We start from the raw sequence: 17374 nt of genomic DNA, 5'->3' as shown, positions 1-17374 counted from the left end.
GGTTATTACTTTGTTAGAAGTTGCTGTGTAGCTCCTGTCCCTATACTGCTTACACCTGTTCCTGGACATTCATTGGAAGCTCAGTCCAGCTGCACTTATGCCTACTTGTTTCTTTGCCAGCACAATTGTTTGCAGTGTGCGATTTACCTCACTTGTTCATTCCTTTGGACAAAGCATCTTCTAAATGCGTAAACTGCAGATGTAAATGTAAAATATAAAGGAATGGTTCTGCATAGACCAGATTCACATGTCATGTAAGCAATATGGGAGAGAAATGCCTGACTGCATCAGATTCCACTATCAAACTCAACTAAAATTACATTAACACTGTAACTTACAGAGAGTCTGGGCAGAACTCTGGCTGGGGAAGTCTGCGTCCTTTAAACAAGTAACGAGTTATGTCATAGGGATCGACATCTGGGTAGGGGTTTGCTCCTCTGGTCAGCAATTCCCACATAAGAACCCCAAAGGACCACTGTGCAAAAGATATGCCAGCATTACAACTGAATTACAGGAGATTAACAGGAGTACAACAGATTTTAACCAAGAGTAGACATTTCAATTCTAAAATGACAATATTGGATAAATTGATACACCCTATTAGGTAACTTTAAACCCCTCTTATTGCCAAAAAGGTGCTAGTACACTCACCACATCTGACTTTGTTGTAAACTTTTGTGTCTGTAGACTTTCAATAGCCATCCATTTGACTGGTAGTTTGGCTCTCTTGTGGTCTTGGACACTGTAATACTCCTTATCAAAAACATCACGAGCCAGGCCAAAATCCGCCACCTTCACAGTGTATGACTCGTCTAGCCTGCCAAGTTGAGAAGAATGTCAATATTTTTATTTGTGTTTCTACTCTTAATGGCTACTTTTTTAAATAAAAAATGCTACCATATAGCAGCAAGATGAACTCCATCATTGATAATTAAGTAGACATTCGATCTTTGGCATATTAATTTCAGGGAGATGGATGAGAGAGGACCCCCCCCACCCCCCACACACACACACACACACAGCATAAGAGAGGAAATACTTTATGCTGTTGGAATGACAAAGATGGATTCCCCAGACGGTCCTGCCACCTCCCATCTAATCCCCACTCCTCCCACACCTCCCAATCTCTCTCTCTATCCCACTACAACAGGCCTAATACCACAATGCCATTAAATGCCAACCACAATATATGCTATTTTCAAGAGCAATGTTATTCCAGTATCTTAGCAGGGGATTTGCCCATGATAAATTTCATGGGACTAAAATTCTGCAGTATACCGTATTACCGTAATACCACCCAAGCCTGCCAAAATGAAAGAGATCATTAATAAGCAATAAGTTTTTAATGGTACATATTAATTATCTATTTCATTTCACAATCTTGTGTTGTGGTTCTATGGATATTAACAGGTGTATCCTGTTCAGCTCTCATTACATTACTAGTGTTACAAAACTAATTTTTCATTTCATAATAAACACTTGTAAATCACAAAATTATTATTCTACTTAAAGCTAGCACAAGCCGTACATTTTATAAAACTATTTTGGTTCAATCATGATCGACTGCTCATGCATGCAGTAAAAGTCAGGCTAATTTCATAAGCTCAAGATGAATAATATTGAGATTGCAGACCCCTGGGCACACACAAATCAGCAGTGTGGGAACATTTTGGTTAACCAGTGGTGTATAAGGATGGGAATTGTGTCATATCTAATACACAATTTGTTAAAAATGCAAAAAAAAAAAAAAAAAAACGCAACAAAAAGACTGTATGAACCGAACTGTGGGTCAAAAATCAAGGTCTGAATCAATTAGTAGACATGGAGAATACTCATAATATACTTGCACTTTTACTGTTTTGTATTTTATTACTTTGCATGCTATCTTAAAATTAAATAAGCTTTTTTTGAATATTCTGAAAAATCCATCGCTTCCTTTGAAAAGATGGCTTCTGCAGCCACCTTTTCCAGTCACTGCTGCCACCTAGTGCTTCTCTTTCAGTTTTGAGGTGATCTGTCTTGAAACGAAATCAATTGTAGATTTTTATTCACATAATATATATTTTTTTAAAGTGGCAACAAGATCCATCAAAAATAAAACAAAGAAAGTACAAAGAACAAATACAGGCAGTACCCATGTTATGAATCTGTTCCTGTTGAAGTCTGTCTTTAAGCAGGTAAGTCGGAAAAATAATAACACAGTACATAATAACAATAATAATAATTGTAACTAAATACAGTACTATACTGTACCTTAAACCGACTAATCACTGAAGGCACGCAATGTTTTCAGGACGTTATTACAAACTATTTTATCTAACCCGAATTTTGAATATAACAGAGTTATGGTTATGGTAGACCATTCACCCAAGTACGAGTTTAATTCGGTGACTGCCTGTAGTTACTGGATTCACAAGGTCAATTTTCTTCTGTGGTCACCCTTCCTTTTACTGTCACTAAGTGTAATTGCTTCAATTTTGGTGTAATTTGTCTCATACAAATTTGCACAGGTTGAAAAAGATTGTTTTTACAATAACAAGCTCAAGTGTATTGCTTCAATATGTGGCATTGCTCCATTTTGTGTGATTTGTGTCAATCCATACAATATGTTTACAGTTTGAAAAATATCCATCAAACATTTTTTGAGTTATTGCGCTGACATAAAAATGCCTGAACTGTTCACAAAAATATATACGTTTTCCAGGATATCATTTCTGGGTGTCAGGAAGCTACTGTCAATTTACAGGAGACACCAAGGATTTCCAGGAGGGGAGGAAAGTTCTGTGTAGGCAGTTATGAATAGATTAAAAACTTCCAGGCAAGTATCTGTCTTGCTTCTATGCATACCAGTAGCTGTGACTCACATGCAGTTCCGTGCTGCCAAATCCCTGTGTACAAATTTCTTCAGGGCCAAACACTCCATGCCCTTGGCAACCTGCAGGCCAAAGCCAATGAGATCCTTCACAGTTGGATTCTGGGAGAAAAATGAAAAATTTCAACCGTAGAGTCAGACAGAGACATCAGGGATCCATTTTAGACCTACTACTGCTGACATTAGCAGGGGTGTAATTAAGAATAACAGTAAGTAGCTCAGGCATCAGCCATAAAAAATAAATATTAAGAGAAATAAAACTGCCATATTCTTTAGTTACAAGGATTACTGTAAGTTTTTCATTAATATCTTCATTAGCCCAAATGACCTTTATTTGAACTTTTTTCATTTTATGCATGTGTTAAACACACAAAAGCTGCTATAAAATATCCTTAATAATAAATAATAAAAAAAATTTTAACTGAATCTCTCCCAAAAGTTTTCCTATGAGATTTCTTGATATCCTTTTCCTCACTTACTCTCTGTTGACTGCGAATAAAATTGCGCAAGTCTCCATGTTTCATGTAAGGAAGCACCACCAGGGGGAGCCCTTCCTGAGGTATGAGGATACCCAGTAGGGAGAGAACATTATTGTGATGAAACTCTTTCATTAGGATTCCCTCCTTCAGGAACTGCTCCACTTCCTCCATTTCTGTGATTCCTGTGTGGATTTACATAAGTATCAATATCTTTCTAACCGACAATGTATTTATGCACATAATCTCATTATTAGCTGTTTACAATTCAATGTATATGGCTGTCTGGCCGGAGACAGAGGGAAGCAATATCACACTGATTCACATTCCCATTTTTTTATATTACAAATGAAATGATAGATTGTAGAGGAAAGGTTCAGTGCTGACTATAAAAGTCATGCAGTGGTCAAGTCTTACTGGTATATGCATTATTGAGATGTTAAGTGATTCTGCAATGGGTAACAATTATAATTGCTGTCTCTTGTTCATTACGAAACCCCACAGATCAGATGTGTTCAATATCATATAAAACAAATCCTTTACTCACTGTTTAATGACTTTACAGCGCAATGAATTAACTGGTTGTTCTCATTTGTGAAATAACCGTGATATACTGTCCCAAAGTGACCTAAAAAAAACATATATTAAAGGTATCAAACAGAGAAGAGCTTGTATTCCGTTTGCAGATTCTCATATTACAGATGCTCCTCATATTACGACGGTTCATCTTTAATTCATCTTTATGATGGTGCAATAGCGGTGCACATTCAGTAGATATTAAATTTTGAATTATGATCTGTTCCTGGGCTAGGAATATGCCATACAAGACTTCCAACTCATGCTGGGCAATGGCAGCATCAAACCCACCCATGCTTCCTGCCAGTGAAGCAATAGTGAATGTAAACATCTCATACAGTGCGTAACATTGTATTGCACAGTGTGCTTTTCTGTGTTTAACCAAATTTTCCAAAGCCTGCTCAATGCCTGGTAAGGTCATGTTGGGGACCATGCATTGGAACAGCACAGATTTTTCCTCATTCTCCTAGAAAGTGGTAGCCTACTAGAGCTAAGCTAAGTCTTCAGAGTAGCAGCAACAATTAGTCATAATTCACAAACTGAAGACTTCTGTAGATCCTGCAGTTCTGTAGGAGCCTCCAGCATCTTCCCACAAGGATGTAGGGACTTTGAAATTTTTTTTACCAAGGTGTCTTGATTAACTTCACACCTATTTTAATGGAAAGAGGTTAAGAAACCATAAAAAATGATACCTCATTTGTCAATATATCTTTAATAGAACCAGAGATATTGAAGATTTAATATGCCTGAAATTGGATTTTTGTTCTAATGTAATTACAATTAGAACTGCAGAAAAAACTGTGACTACTTAGAACAACTTCGCTCTGCATAGGCGGAGGGCAGCCTGCGCCTCATTCAATAAATGTAAGAAATTGTAAATAGGGTATGGTGCACTTAAACAACCATAACTTTGCCAATATCTAACCAATCTTAGTGATTTTTGTTGTTGAATGTTGAAATGAAAATTTACTTGGGGGTATCTACATTAACTGGCATTATGTCCAACCAATCAGGAGCCAGATCGGTGGTCACATGACATTGATCCATCCTCCGTACAGCACATAAAATCCCTTCAATCTTCAATCATCCTGAAGTGGGCACACGATTGTATAGCGTGGGCATGCATTAATCGTCATCATAGTTGGCAATTTTCACATTTAGGGTGCAATAAATATGCCTGTGCACAAATAATCGATGCCCCACGATTCTTTCGATTTTTATTTAGTGCGTGAAAGTTACCTTGTTTTCAAATTGTTGTTGCTCTGCGAATACTGAACCGATTTTGATCCGGTAAAAAATCAAGGATAAATAAATTATTCAAAACGGCGGATATCTCATAAGTTGAATGCAGAGCTAGCCGCGAAAACCGCATATTCGCACCCAACCCGTACCTACCGCTGAAAAAATGATGACGTCATCACACGGAATATTAGAGTGAGCAACCAAAGCAGGATTTCCAAGTCCCTACAAGGATGTGACTGATCTCATTCACTACACTTCCAATATTTAGTGTTAGAACCAGGATCCAGAGACCTGCAGACCCTGACCTTTTGCAAAGTTAAGGAACATGGAGCCACTTTCACCACAGTTGCTAGACCCGTGGGGATGGACACAATCCTCATAGCCAGCTCTGTCAGTGCAAGTGGTCACTAAAAATCACTCACTGCGGTTGTAGCACACAGAGACAACTGACAAGATACACAACGAATGCCTTAATCTGAGTCTCCTAATACGCGTGTTAGAAGGAGTGACATTGGACATCATCGGGAGGAGGCCATGCACCACAGCATCAGCTACTCCCCGAGTATGGCAGCCATCAGAGAGACAAGACCAATTATAGCTGTACCCACCTACAGAGAGCTGGCCACACCCTGGTCTGTGTACCTCAGAGAGTTCCATGCCTGAAATGCATAGTTTATGAAGTTCCTCCGACAGCAGCGGAAAATGGTCATCATGCCAGACAGACAAGATGTTCCATGCACCTACCCAGGTGAGCTGCTTCAGATTAGGACCTGAGTGCTACCGTGTAGCAGGCAACGCCTCAGCACCACACCAGTTGAAATCCCCAACAAACTTGACCCTATTAGCTCTCCGACGGTTTTGACTCTTCAGGGATGGTGCCTCTGAAGGCTTCCCTATCCCATTCATGTTGCGTCCCGCCTTCCTATGGGCAGCTGCAGTAGAGCTACTCCCACAAAAAGCAGAAATAAGTCCTGTCTGCCTTCTTGGAGCTGTGTGAAGTTTTTTATGTTGTAGTGCCAATCCGGCCACCACCCCCAAAATGTTTCCCTGCAAGCTGGAAGGCCACCTAAGTTTATATCACATCATATAGTATCATATTCATATTCAACTGCAATTCATCAATATTTTCAACACAATGGGTTCATTGGTAACACCATCGTAAGCTGAGGAGCATCTGTATATATATTCTTTATATAACTGGTACAGATAGCTTAAAAGAACCCCAACCCCTTCCAATGATCTGATCGTAGTGCACACGGAGTGCCGTTGATGGAATCAGCACATCTTTCACTTCCTCCAAAAGCTCTGGGCGCAGACAGGAGACAGAGATCTTTTCAGGGGGCATGAGTGGGGTGAACAAAGTGTCAAAGTTGCTGCTACAGGACAGGCCTGATTGGGCTGCCATTGTTGAGAAGCTTGGGGTTTCCATGACTGATTCTGAAAGGGGATGCATGAAAGGGGGTGAATGAGGAATGCATGGCAACCGTATTTAATGTTCTGATTCTGCTAATGTGTAGACTCAAATAATAATTTTGGAAATGTGGGTCAAAACAAATATTGTCACATGCATTACTTTCCTCAATCTATCCTTAACCAACTTCCTCTGTATTATGTTTATTTATCTGTGGTCTCACCTTGTCTGTAGTCACCCACCAATGACCTCTCTACAGTGCTGTGGGTCTGGTTATAGCTGGAAAGGTGAGAGAGGCGGTGCTCCACCAGTTTAGCTGAAAATTCCCACAAATGTTTTGCTTTACTCGAGAACAGGAATCAAAGATTTTAAGGGATGTGATACAGTGTCACTGACCCAAGAATTCTATATTCTATTGCACCTCATACAACTTTTCCCTTAAATGGGAAAAGGATTCACAATCTTTCACATTATGTGCCAAACTCTGATACAACAGCAACTTCTTGAGTATCAATGTTTAGCACTGGATATTTACACAAAAAGTCTACCTATCACAACAGTTCGCCTGTTAAAAATGAACAGAAACAGAATATTGAAACTAATGACAGCTCTTACCTTCCTTTTTCCTTCTCAGATATTTTGTGATGAGGAAGGATAAAAGGGCCCCAGTGGCCAGGGCACAAAGGATTCCCAGTACAATGCCAACCTCAGCGTTGTTAGTGGAAATAATCACCCTGCCAACTTCATGCACCTGCCCATTTACAGACACCTGGCACAATTGAACACTGTTTAGTCCCAGACAGTACACTCTTGAATCCCCCAAACATCTCATAAATGTTGCTTGCTCTCCAGTATTCTTTTTTTTGTTTGAAAATACAATTATATGCTTTTGTGTACATATGAAGGTGGTACAGTAGTTAACACTGTTGCCTCACACCTCTGGAACTAGAGTTTGAGTCTCTGCCGTGGCACCAAGTGTGCTGTTTGAATGTTCTCCCTGTGTCATCGTAGGGTTTCCTCAACATACTCCAGTTTTGCCCCACAGTCCAAAAACATGCCAAGGTAAATTGGAGTTTCCAAATTGCCCATAGGTGTGAATGTATGCGTGAATGGTGTGTGTGTCCTATAATTGGCTGGTGCCACATCCTGGATTATTCCCTGCCTTGTGCTCATAGCTTTTGGGATAGGCTCTGGACCCCCCACAACTCTGAATAGGACAAGTGGGTACAGAAGAGGGATGGATGGATGAAGGTATATAATATTGATCAGCCTTCAAACAATCCAGATATCACTTATCTAGGAAATGGAAGGTAATGGAAGTGATCTAGATATGTGCCTCTTTTTTATTTCAACCGTTGTGAAAAATTCTTTACCCTTGTACTCAACAAAATACATTATCCCAGTAATGAAGTAGTATACATGATATCAGAAACTATCTAATGGTAAGCAGAATATAACTCAGAAGACAGTAAAAAGCTCTCTGGATAATAGGCCTTATGCAAAAAAAACTCACCTGCACAGGCAAACCTTCATTAGGTACAATCATGTTTTTAGGGATTCTGCAGGTGATTTTGTTGTCCAGGATTTTAACATTACAGTCCACTCCTCCCACTGTCATCATAATTTTCATGCAAGAATTCACCAAGTTGAGTCTGCTGTGCTGAAAACATAGTTGTAGAATGTCTGATAACATCTACCATCCTGGTCATTTTGTCTTTTGTGTCATTTTTGTAATTCAAGTTGAATATACTGTCACGGAAGTACACTGAACACACTGTAAACAATTGTGATGTAAACACAAGTCTCATAATTATTCCAGGTCAAAAAAATGACACATCTGGTCTAGTAATTTTTTACCAGCTCTGCAATTAAGAAGTATAGCGAAATACCGTTTACCGTTGTCTGGTACAAAAACTTGTTTAGCCTTCGTGTTCAAGTCAGTCATAAGCTTGTTTTTCCTTTTCATGTAAAAACTGGCAAGCCTAAGATCAGAATCCCTAATTTCACACTTACAGATACAGTCACTTCATCTTCGATAGAAGACAGTCGCAGTGTTTTATTATCCTGATGGAAGGCAAAAGGTTCCGCATAAGGATGGTACCAGAATGTCTGATTCCAGAGCTGTCGTGCACCATCCATGTCAAAGGACAGTATTCCTTCTACTGAGTCCTCTCCCGGCACGGAAGGAGTTATGCATTCCAGAAATGTGTAATTGGTTGTCCTGATACAATCCTGAGGCCGAATGACAAACACAGACAATCGTTAAGGGGGATTATAGTCCTCCTCATTGCAACTGGATGTCTAAGTCTTAAGGCAAGTTAGGCCTTCAACAGAAACTGGAGCATACTGGATTCATAGCAACTTCTTTGTGTATTTAGAAATTACATTGTCATAAAATTTATAAAGACTATTGCATTAATCAGCACAAGTTGAGAATAGTCAGTCAATGTAAAATATTAAAGGAAGGATAGATAAAACGTACCCTCTGTACAGGGTCCCGGAATTTGGGCTTAAATCTGACGATGGTCTTGTAAACAGAATCCAGATGGCTACCTTTGATGGTGATCAGGGATCCACTTAATCAAAGATATAAAGTATTATAAACAAGTCAGATGCAGATCCACAATCTGATATAGGTAGCAGTAACTTTAAGTATCATTTTAATAGCAGTTTTCATTATAGCTTAATTCTAGGAAATCATTACAATAGCAGTACCAGCTAGATTTATTTTATAGGGACAATTTTAATATGTTAAACAGTTATAGCAATGAACATCCCTCCCTTTTCATAACCATTATTCAATTAGGTTCACCATAATTCAGAGCCTATGCCAAAAAGGCTATCACACAGAGAAACACAACATGTAACATGAGATAACAGTAAGTTCGTAGGACAAGGATTCTCTCACGCAGATGACTGGTCTCCAAAAAACACCACCTTCACATTCCACAATGATACTGGGAAAATGTGTTATGGACTGATGAAGGTTGAATTGTTTGGGGAGCACATTCAGTAAAAAAGGCACAACATGCCAACATAAAAGGGTGATTCTCATGAAACCATCAACCTCATTTCTGAAACCTCTGTATCATTACCGCAACGGTGTATTTAAGGTTAATTTAATCAATCAAAAAATGGTAGTTTGCTTTTAAATGCATGTGTAGAATCTATGTGTTGTGTTTCTTCAGGTTTGCCACATTGTTTCAAAAATATATCAAGTTTCAATGAAATACGAAAAATATTGTGTTGTGGTAATGACAGTCAAAATCAAATAAAAATGTTAAAAATATACATAATTTCAGAGTTTCATGACTGTTAATGAGCATGACTGTCAATAAGCAATTTTTTAAAAAGTGGTTTATTTACTTTTTCCACAGCACTGTGAATATATATTTTGGTGTTTAATTAAATGTGAAAGACAATTGTTTGTGTATTATTAGCTTAAGCATGTTGTTTGCTCTTGTAACTTAGATAAAGATCACTTCACATTTTATAATGCAGAAAACTAGGTAATACCAAAGGGTTCATATACTTTTTCCTTGTTTATCAAATCATCCTCTGTTTATCAAATTACTTTTCTCAACAGGCCTTTTGAAATGGAAACACAACATATTACAACAGTTTTATCTTGTACTGCATGATTACAACATCCATCTCAATCAGGGTTTAACCTAGGGATGTATAGCATGGTAATACATGATTCCAGAAACAGCAGGTAGCAGTTATTGATGTCCAACTATGGATTTTTCTGGCTGAAATTAAGCCAATCTTACTTTTGTTCTGACTCAATACAATAATTTGTTACATTGTGAATAAATTACATGATTAGAAGTTACCTAAATAATTAACTTTTTCAAATCTATTTGTTGGTTGTAGTTGTACAAAACACAAACACGAAATTGTAACCCCACATGATATTTAGGAAGAAAAATGCTGATGCTAAGACGAATATGATCAAGAGAAGAATAAATTCTAAAAGGTTTTCTCAAATGCTCCCCCTTAACAACTTCAATCTCTTTCTTTCTTCTGAAACAATGTTGAAAACCCGTTCATACTTTTTAAAGCTGCAATCCGGGCGCACTTCTGTTATCGTGGGCTTCTCCTTGTAGTGGAACACTTGGGTTGTGAACACTGCAGATTGGTCAATGTATACAGATAGAGAAGTTTGTCTGGGGGATGCCGCAGGCTGTGACAAGCACACAATGGAAGAAAAGTTCCCGCTGCCCGTTGACACACTGCAAGGCACATAAACTTAAGATAAACATCTATAGAGTAGCAACATGCTTTCATAATATCTAAAAGGCTAAACATTTGAATTGCTGGGTATTAACTACCAATTCAGAATGATTATAATTCCACACTTTGTCATTACCGCATAAGCACATATGTGATACAAGTAAACACAGGTAAATAGAGATGAGCAATCTCTGCTGGGCAGAACCACGATTTCTCACCACAGGTAAAATAACCGGCTTCATATGCAGACAAGCAGATTATTTACATTCTATTTAGAGCCCGATAAATTATCCTTCACCTCTCAATCTTGCAGGTCTCATTGCCAAGTGTTACACGTCTGTTCCTTCCAGCATTGAGGTAGGGTCCTTTGACTGTAATCAGCGTTCCCCCAACATATGGCCCATATTCTGGGAGAATTTCTGTGATCTGTGGCTCCTGGGAAGACAGTATAGACAATTTGTACATTATATATTTTGAATACTTAAAAACTGATAGCTTTTCTAGGCTTACTTCAAAGTATGTTTTCTGGCTGAGAGCAAAATAAAGTAAAAATGTGCCTAGTGTTTTGTTTTGATTAATTGTTCTTTATTAAATGAAAAGCTGTAATTCTGTCAAAGGTTTTACCACAAACATAAATCCATGCATTTCAGTTTCACCATCGACGTTGTAGCATCCCTCTGCTGGATCTTCATGTACTCCCACAGAGATAGAGACAAGCTGAGACAAGTTGGCATTCCCCTGAAGTATCTGGCACGTTATTCTGGGAAAGATTTGCGAAAGGAGATTAATAATGACTCACTTATCTTCCACTGCTCAATTGGCTGACCGTTGCTTAGCACTTAAGTCACCTGGACAAAATGAAATTTTATACAGATTTTTTGTCAGTGAGTCACTAGGGAGTAATATTTCATATTTTTGTTCATTCTTTTTCATGAGAAGAGCAAAAAAAAAAAAACTTTCAGAGACTAGAAAGAAATGGACCTTTCACTAGTACTGTACATTTTTAATATCCTGTCATTTCTTTAAATATAGTTATACTGGAAGAAGTAACTAAGTATTGCAAGTTTATATTCTATTTCCTATTTACCAAAATACATATATACATTTTTATTGTTTTGGTTAACTGAATGTTCACTGAATCTATCACTCTTCCTAAGGTTCAGCCTCACATCCCTTTGAGTATCTCATTTTCTGTGTGTTACAGTACTTGCAGTTATTTGTTGTGCTGTGTATTACTCACTGGGTGCTGTTGCTTTTCTCAGGCAGCACTTTACAGTCAGCCTCTCCGACTTTTACCCTATGAGTTCTCATACTGACAGCAGACTGTAAGGGTGACATCAACTCCGAGCCAAACAACGTCAGCTCTGTTTCACCATTAGGAGGTGCTGATTTTGGAAGAAACTGTAGGAAGCACAACAGAAAGAACGGCACAAAGATCCTTATCATACTCCTTCAGACTTGTTAAACAATGCTGTTAAGCTGGAATCTGTAAATGTGGAGAAATCCCACTGCATTCCGCTCTCTGATCCCCAGGTCAGCGTCTCACCTCGGTAATGACAGGTGGACAGGACTTTGTCCTCCATTTACTGCTGCAGTTCTCCTTCCAGGAACATTCCCTGTCGCACCAGCCACACCCCATGAATTTGGGTGCGGTCAGGCAAAGGCCACATGACAGAAAGTGACGACATCCTGGGCCTTTCGGGGGTATACTGAACATCTGGTGAACAATGCAAGAAGAGGGGCAGAGAGTTTGAGAGACCAGGTGAGACACCCATCCTGCTACTGGCAGTTATTAATGACAAAAGGATGGTATTAGTTATATAAAGTTGTTCACAGCTAATCCAGGTTACAGTACCTTGTTTCCAACCACAAAGAGAAGGGACTCTTCTGAAAAAACAGTGGCTATTGGAGACACTTTCTGGTTGTCTACCAAAGAGTAATTAGCAAAGACAATAGGATTTGATCTTCTTAGGACAACCTGAGAAACAAGAGACTCAAATAGTTCAAAAGCATATCCTGCCATTACAGAATTGCAACAATAGTGGCAAAGTTAAAGAAAATCCCACATGAATAATAAATGTGGGAGGAGAGTGTTTATAATGATTAGGCATGTTTCAAAAGATGTACCAGAATTCTTAATTCTTTGAAACTAGAGACTAATTGAGTACATGGCGTTCCAGCAGTCAAAAAGACTTGAAATTCTGTTCAAAATAAGGTCTGTTATTGAAAATAAGAAACTGCTTGTTTGGGTGCTCATCACCAGCATGTCTGAGCTGTACCTGAAGCAGGCGTCCATCACTGGTTCCAATATGTGCCACAGTCTTGTCATCAATGATAGTAACCAGCAAAGACGTGAAGAGGACACCTTGCATCTTACTGTCAAAGAAGTCCACTCTGATGTATGGTTTAGCCACCAGTGTGGGTTTTTCCTTACAGGTAGCAATATTCTCCATATTCTTGAGAAATGAGAGCAAAATATAATCAACATTCCAAAACCAAAAGCAGCAGTACCCATCAGCCATTTTGTATAGGCCTGCTATATAGATTTTATAATATACTACATGCAGCCAAATTCCAAGCTTATGGCTCTTGTTTCCATTAAAAACATTAACTCTAAAGCTGCTATTCAATGAGATGGAAATGAAGGCTCTGTTAAATATTAACTGATTATAAGCCACTACCGGTGTTAAGAAATAAGATATTTATAACTTGGTCTTATAAAATTTATCAGATTGGGTCCAGTTCAAATTCAATGACGTAGGAGGGGGAGTAGAGCAAACAGGGCAGCTACTCAAGGGCTGAGGCCCTAAGAAGGCCTGTATAGAGCTACACCTGCATGATACTTGTAGGGGTTTTACAGATTAGTCGACCAGTCAAAGAGTTGACTTTGCTGCTCTGCAATTAAGCTTTAAGCTAGACATTGAATAGTCACTGATGATGCAATTATGGCACTAACAACAGGGACGCCTCAGAAAATACCAGTTACATGGAAGTGCAAGGAAAATACACAGATGAAGTGGAGCAAAAACTGACCATGTGGAATTATTTTTGTACCTGAATTACATTTACTGCATTAATGAATACCTTTTTACTTTCCAGCACTTATTAGTGGCAATGTTAGAAATTATTTTACTTTGTGGAAAACAAAAGTATGATCTGTTGGCCAGATTTAATTATAAATTATTAATAAAGATGTTGTGGGTCGTATCAATAAAAAATAAATAAAAGGCTGCCTCCCATTTTGATTGCGATCTACTTCTCCAATAACTGACAATAACTAAAATAATTAACAAAACAAGTTCATTATCCACCGTTGTTTCTAGAGTATATGAATTTATGTGCTTATTTACCATAAAGGTTCTGTTCCTGTTGTGAAGTGGGAAGGCAACACATGAAAATGGTCAAGAGCTACAAGTTGAAATGGCCCAGGAAGTCAGAACAAGGAACCAGGTTCCTGAACTTTGGTGGAAAGGTGCCAAACAGCGAGGCACAGGTTGAGGCTAGATCTTACATGAGTTTTGTTTTCCTGCCCAAGAGTTTATACCGAAATATCAGTCTTTCTTCTTCCGCACTTAAATGGAAGTTGTAGCACACTGTCCAATGTTGCATAATATTTTGCTGGGTTACAATCTTTTTTTAGTTCTACTTGTTTCTGTTCCACGTAAAAGGTATGTGTATGAGCTGTCTCTTGTCAGCATATGCAAACGCACAAGGTTTGAGAATGCAGACTGTCTCTTGTTGCAAAGCATTCCCATCTCCTGTGGCTTTATTAATGACGTCATCAGCAATTAGTGCATGTCCACATGACGTTCACAACATAACTGTTGACTTTACAAAGGTCGTGCAACCCCAAGATAAGTGTAGTTATAACAACAACACAACCGTGAGTATTACGTGGCTAAGTGACAGACAGTTTGGCTTAGTGTAAAATAGCTAAAAATGAATAAAGCAAAACAATAATGTGGAGCTCAAAAACTGAGTGAAATGTGGGATATAATTGGCTCTTCTTACAATAAAGAGCACAAGAGCAAGACATAAAATAAAAAATTTATTTCTAAATTATTTCCTTTTATTACATGGGGTTTGTAGAAATTTCTTTCTGCCTTAAGTATTACTTACTTCCAAATCTGTCTGTAGTGTAACTAAGTACCTAACTGTTGTAACCCATTTTTTCATTTTCTGCTGCACGCTTGAGGTGATAACTTTGTGTGGACTGCATGTGTGAGTAGTATTAATATTGATTATTGTTGACTGCTTTCTACATGAATTATACATTCACTTGCCACTTTATTAGGTACACTTTGCTAGTACTAGATTGAACCCCCCTTTGCCTTCAGAACTGTCTTAAATTGTTTGTGGAATAAAGTCAACAAGGTGCTTGAAACATTTCTCAGAGACTTTGGTCAATGGTGACATGACAGCATCAGGCAGTTGCTCAAGATTTGTTGGCTGCACCTTCATGATGCAAAATTTCTCGTTCCATCACATCTCATAGGTGCTCTATTGGATTGAGATATGGGGACTGGGGAGGCCATTTGAGTATAATGAACTCATGTTCAAGAAACAAGTCTTTGTGACATGGTGATAAATCCTACTAGAAGTAGGCATTAGAAGCTGGGTACACTGTGATCATAAAGGGATGGACATGATCAGCAGAAATACTCAGGTACACCGTGATCATAAAGGGATGGACATGGTCAGCAACAATACTCAGGAACACCGTGATCATAAAGGGATGGACATGGTCAACAACAATACTCAGGTACACTGTGATCATAAAGGGATGGACATGGTCAGCAACAATACTCAGGTACACTGTGGCATTTAAACAACGCTTGGTTTATGGGAACATTAGTGCCTGACCTCACAAATACTCTCCTGGAAGAATAGTGAAATATTCCCATAAACCTTGTGGACAGCCTTCCCATAAAAGAGGAAGCTGTTATAGCTGCAAAGGGTGGGTCAACTCCATATTAAAGCCTAAGTATTAAGAATGGGATGTCATTAAATTTCACCTGTGTGTAAAGACAGCTGTCCCAATACTTTTGCCAATATAGTGTATTTGAGGGGAAATGGGAAGAGTGTTATGGCTTTTCTTAGAAGAAAATCATTAATTTGTACTCTTTTCATCTGCAAATAAACCTGAAACAAGACTTAATGTTAGACTATCAACTTTGCTCCTTTTTAAACTGCTTATCAGGATGGCATGTCCATGTTATTCACTACGTATCTCCACAAAGAAGGGTCTATTCAAATTACTTTTCTTCTTTTCCCAGACAAGACTTTCAAATATTTGTAAATAGTTCATAAAAAGAAATACCTTGCTTTTTGAATCAATAGCCAAAAAAGTAAAATGAATTTTTTTAGAAGCATTGTATTGCTAATACTTGAATTTTACGATTACTAAATAAAATGATGACACCGCTGAAATCAATTGAAATATGGATATTTAACTGTTAAGGTTACATGGTTATGCTATGAATAGGATTTGCTGGGTGAATGTAATGCTATGAAAATCTGATTCATTATGAAATTTTTCTTCAAAATCAACAGATCTGGTGACAGTAAAAATTAGGATTGAACTGAAATTAAAATTCAAGAAAATACAGCAAATTACAGTCTATATCAAATGACAGAATCCTCTTGGATTGCTGCTTTTTTAATGTTTGCGTTCACAGGAAGTCACTTATGTTTGGACCAATAAGTGAAGCTCACAGATTGTAGCGCATATAATCCCAGCCTGCAGGATATAAAGCTACACCTCTTACTTCCAGACAAAGTGCCTAATGTTGCTTAGTTACTTCTGTTGCATGCTAAAAACAAAGGTAGTGTTTTATTATGGTTTGTACTGCTGGACCAACAACATGCTTCCAAAGTTAAATATTTCTATGTGAAAGAAGCCAGTAACAGCATACTCTACCAAATATTAATTATTTGAAATGGCCTTGGGGTCTGCATACTGTCAAACTTTGCTATGGAGCCAGAAGAGTACAGAAAGGTATACTTGCAGGATGGCCGTATTGATGCAGAAGAACACAGTACAAACATACAAAGCATGTGACCTGGACTATGTAACAGAGCTGGAAGACCATTTGTGGAACACAGGAAGCAGGAAGCAATATGTTCAAGCTGTATGCTGCTACTAGGACAGACACATTTGGTTTTGCAGCAACTACAAGAAAAATGTCACTTTGTCACATATGGGTTAAATGCAGAGAACCCATTTCGTTGTGTGCTGTGGTGTGTCAACAATGACAATTAATCACTAAATTCAAAGAAATTCAAATACACACAACTGGGCTGCTGAGGTGCCCAAAGAAAGTGGACTTAAATAGTACAGGAAACAGAAGGCAATATTCTATTTCCCATGGTCCATGCTTCTACTGCAAGAATGTCCCAGATACCCAGAGGTGCAAGTTACAGCAAAAATGACAGAAAAGCAGAACTGCTGGACTGCTTCATATTTTTGTGCCATTCACTCAGAATATTAGGTCATATGAATGCAGGAATATTAGAAGACATCTTTACTCCAGCACAGGTTTATAAATAAACTTGAATAAC

At 38.3% G+C, this 17374-nt stretch overlaps 1 protein-coding gene across 4 annotated transcripts in view; it reads right to left on the bottom strand.

The window, feature by feature from the left end:
* The window catches only part of LOC125745414 (macrophage-stimulating protein receptor-like), a 31863-nt gene that overhangs the window by 2254 nt on the left and 12235 nt on the right, over window positions 1-17374 (bottom strand). For 3 of the 4 annotated variants that reach the window (XM_049018291.1, XM_049018289.1, XM_049018288.1), the window contains 18 exons: window positions 13093-13269; window positions 12669-12791; window positions 12360-12530; window positions 12054-12214; window positions 11438-11573; window positions 11112-11248; window positions 10633-10812; window positions 9060-9153; window positions 8591-8809; window positions 8091-8237; window positions 7193-7346; window positions 6801-6893; window positions 6394-6603; window positions 3896-3976; window positions 3352-3533; window positions 2865-2974; window positions 652-817; window positions 339-475 (listed from right to left, as the gene is read on the bottom strand). In XM_049018291.1, the coding sequence (XP_048874248.1) occupies window positions 339-475; window positions 652-817; window positions 2865-2974; window positions 3352-3533; window positions 3896-3976; window positions 6394-6603; window positions 6801-6893; window positions 7193-7346; window positions 8091-8237; window positions 8591-8809; window positions 9060-9153; window positions 10633-10812; window positions 11112-11248; window positions 11438-11573; window positions 12054-12214; window positions 12360-12530; window positions 12669-12791; window positions 13093-13269 (2678 nt within the window). Of the gene's footprint in view, window positions 1-338; window positions 476-651; window positions 818-2847; window positions 2975-3351; window positions 3534-3895; window positions 3977-6393; window positions 6604-6800; window positions 6894-7192; window positions 7347-8090; window positions 8238-8590; window positions 8810-9059; window positions 9154-10632; window positions 10813-11111; window positions 11249-11437; window positions 11574-12053; window positions 12215-12359; window positions 12531-12668; window positions 12792-13092; window positions 13270-17374 lie in introns of those variants that run through there. The other variant, XM_049018292.1, reaches the window with a different exon arrangement.

Source organism: Brienomyrus brachyistius, chromosome 6 (assembly GCF_023856365.1).
Source record: "Brienomyrus brachyistius isolate T26 chromosome 6, BBRACH_0.4, whole genome shotgun sequence".
NCBI lineage: Eukaryota > Metazoa > Chordata > Actinopteri > Osteoglossiformes > Mormyridae > Brienomyrus > Brienomyrus brachyistius.
Note: the sequence above shows the minus strand (reverse complement) of the source record. Positions and strands in the feature narration are given on the sequence as shown.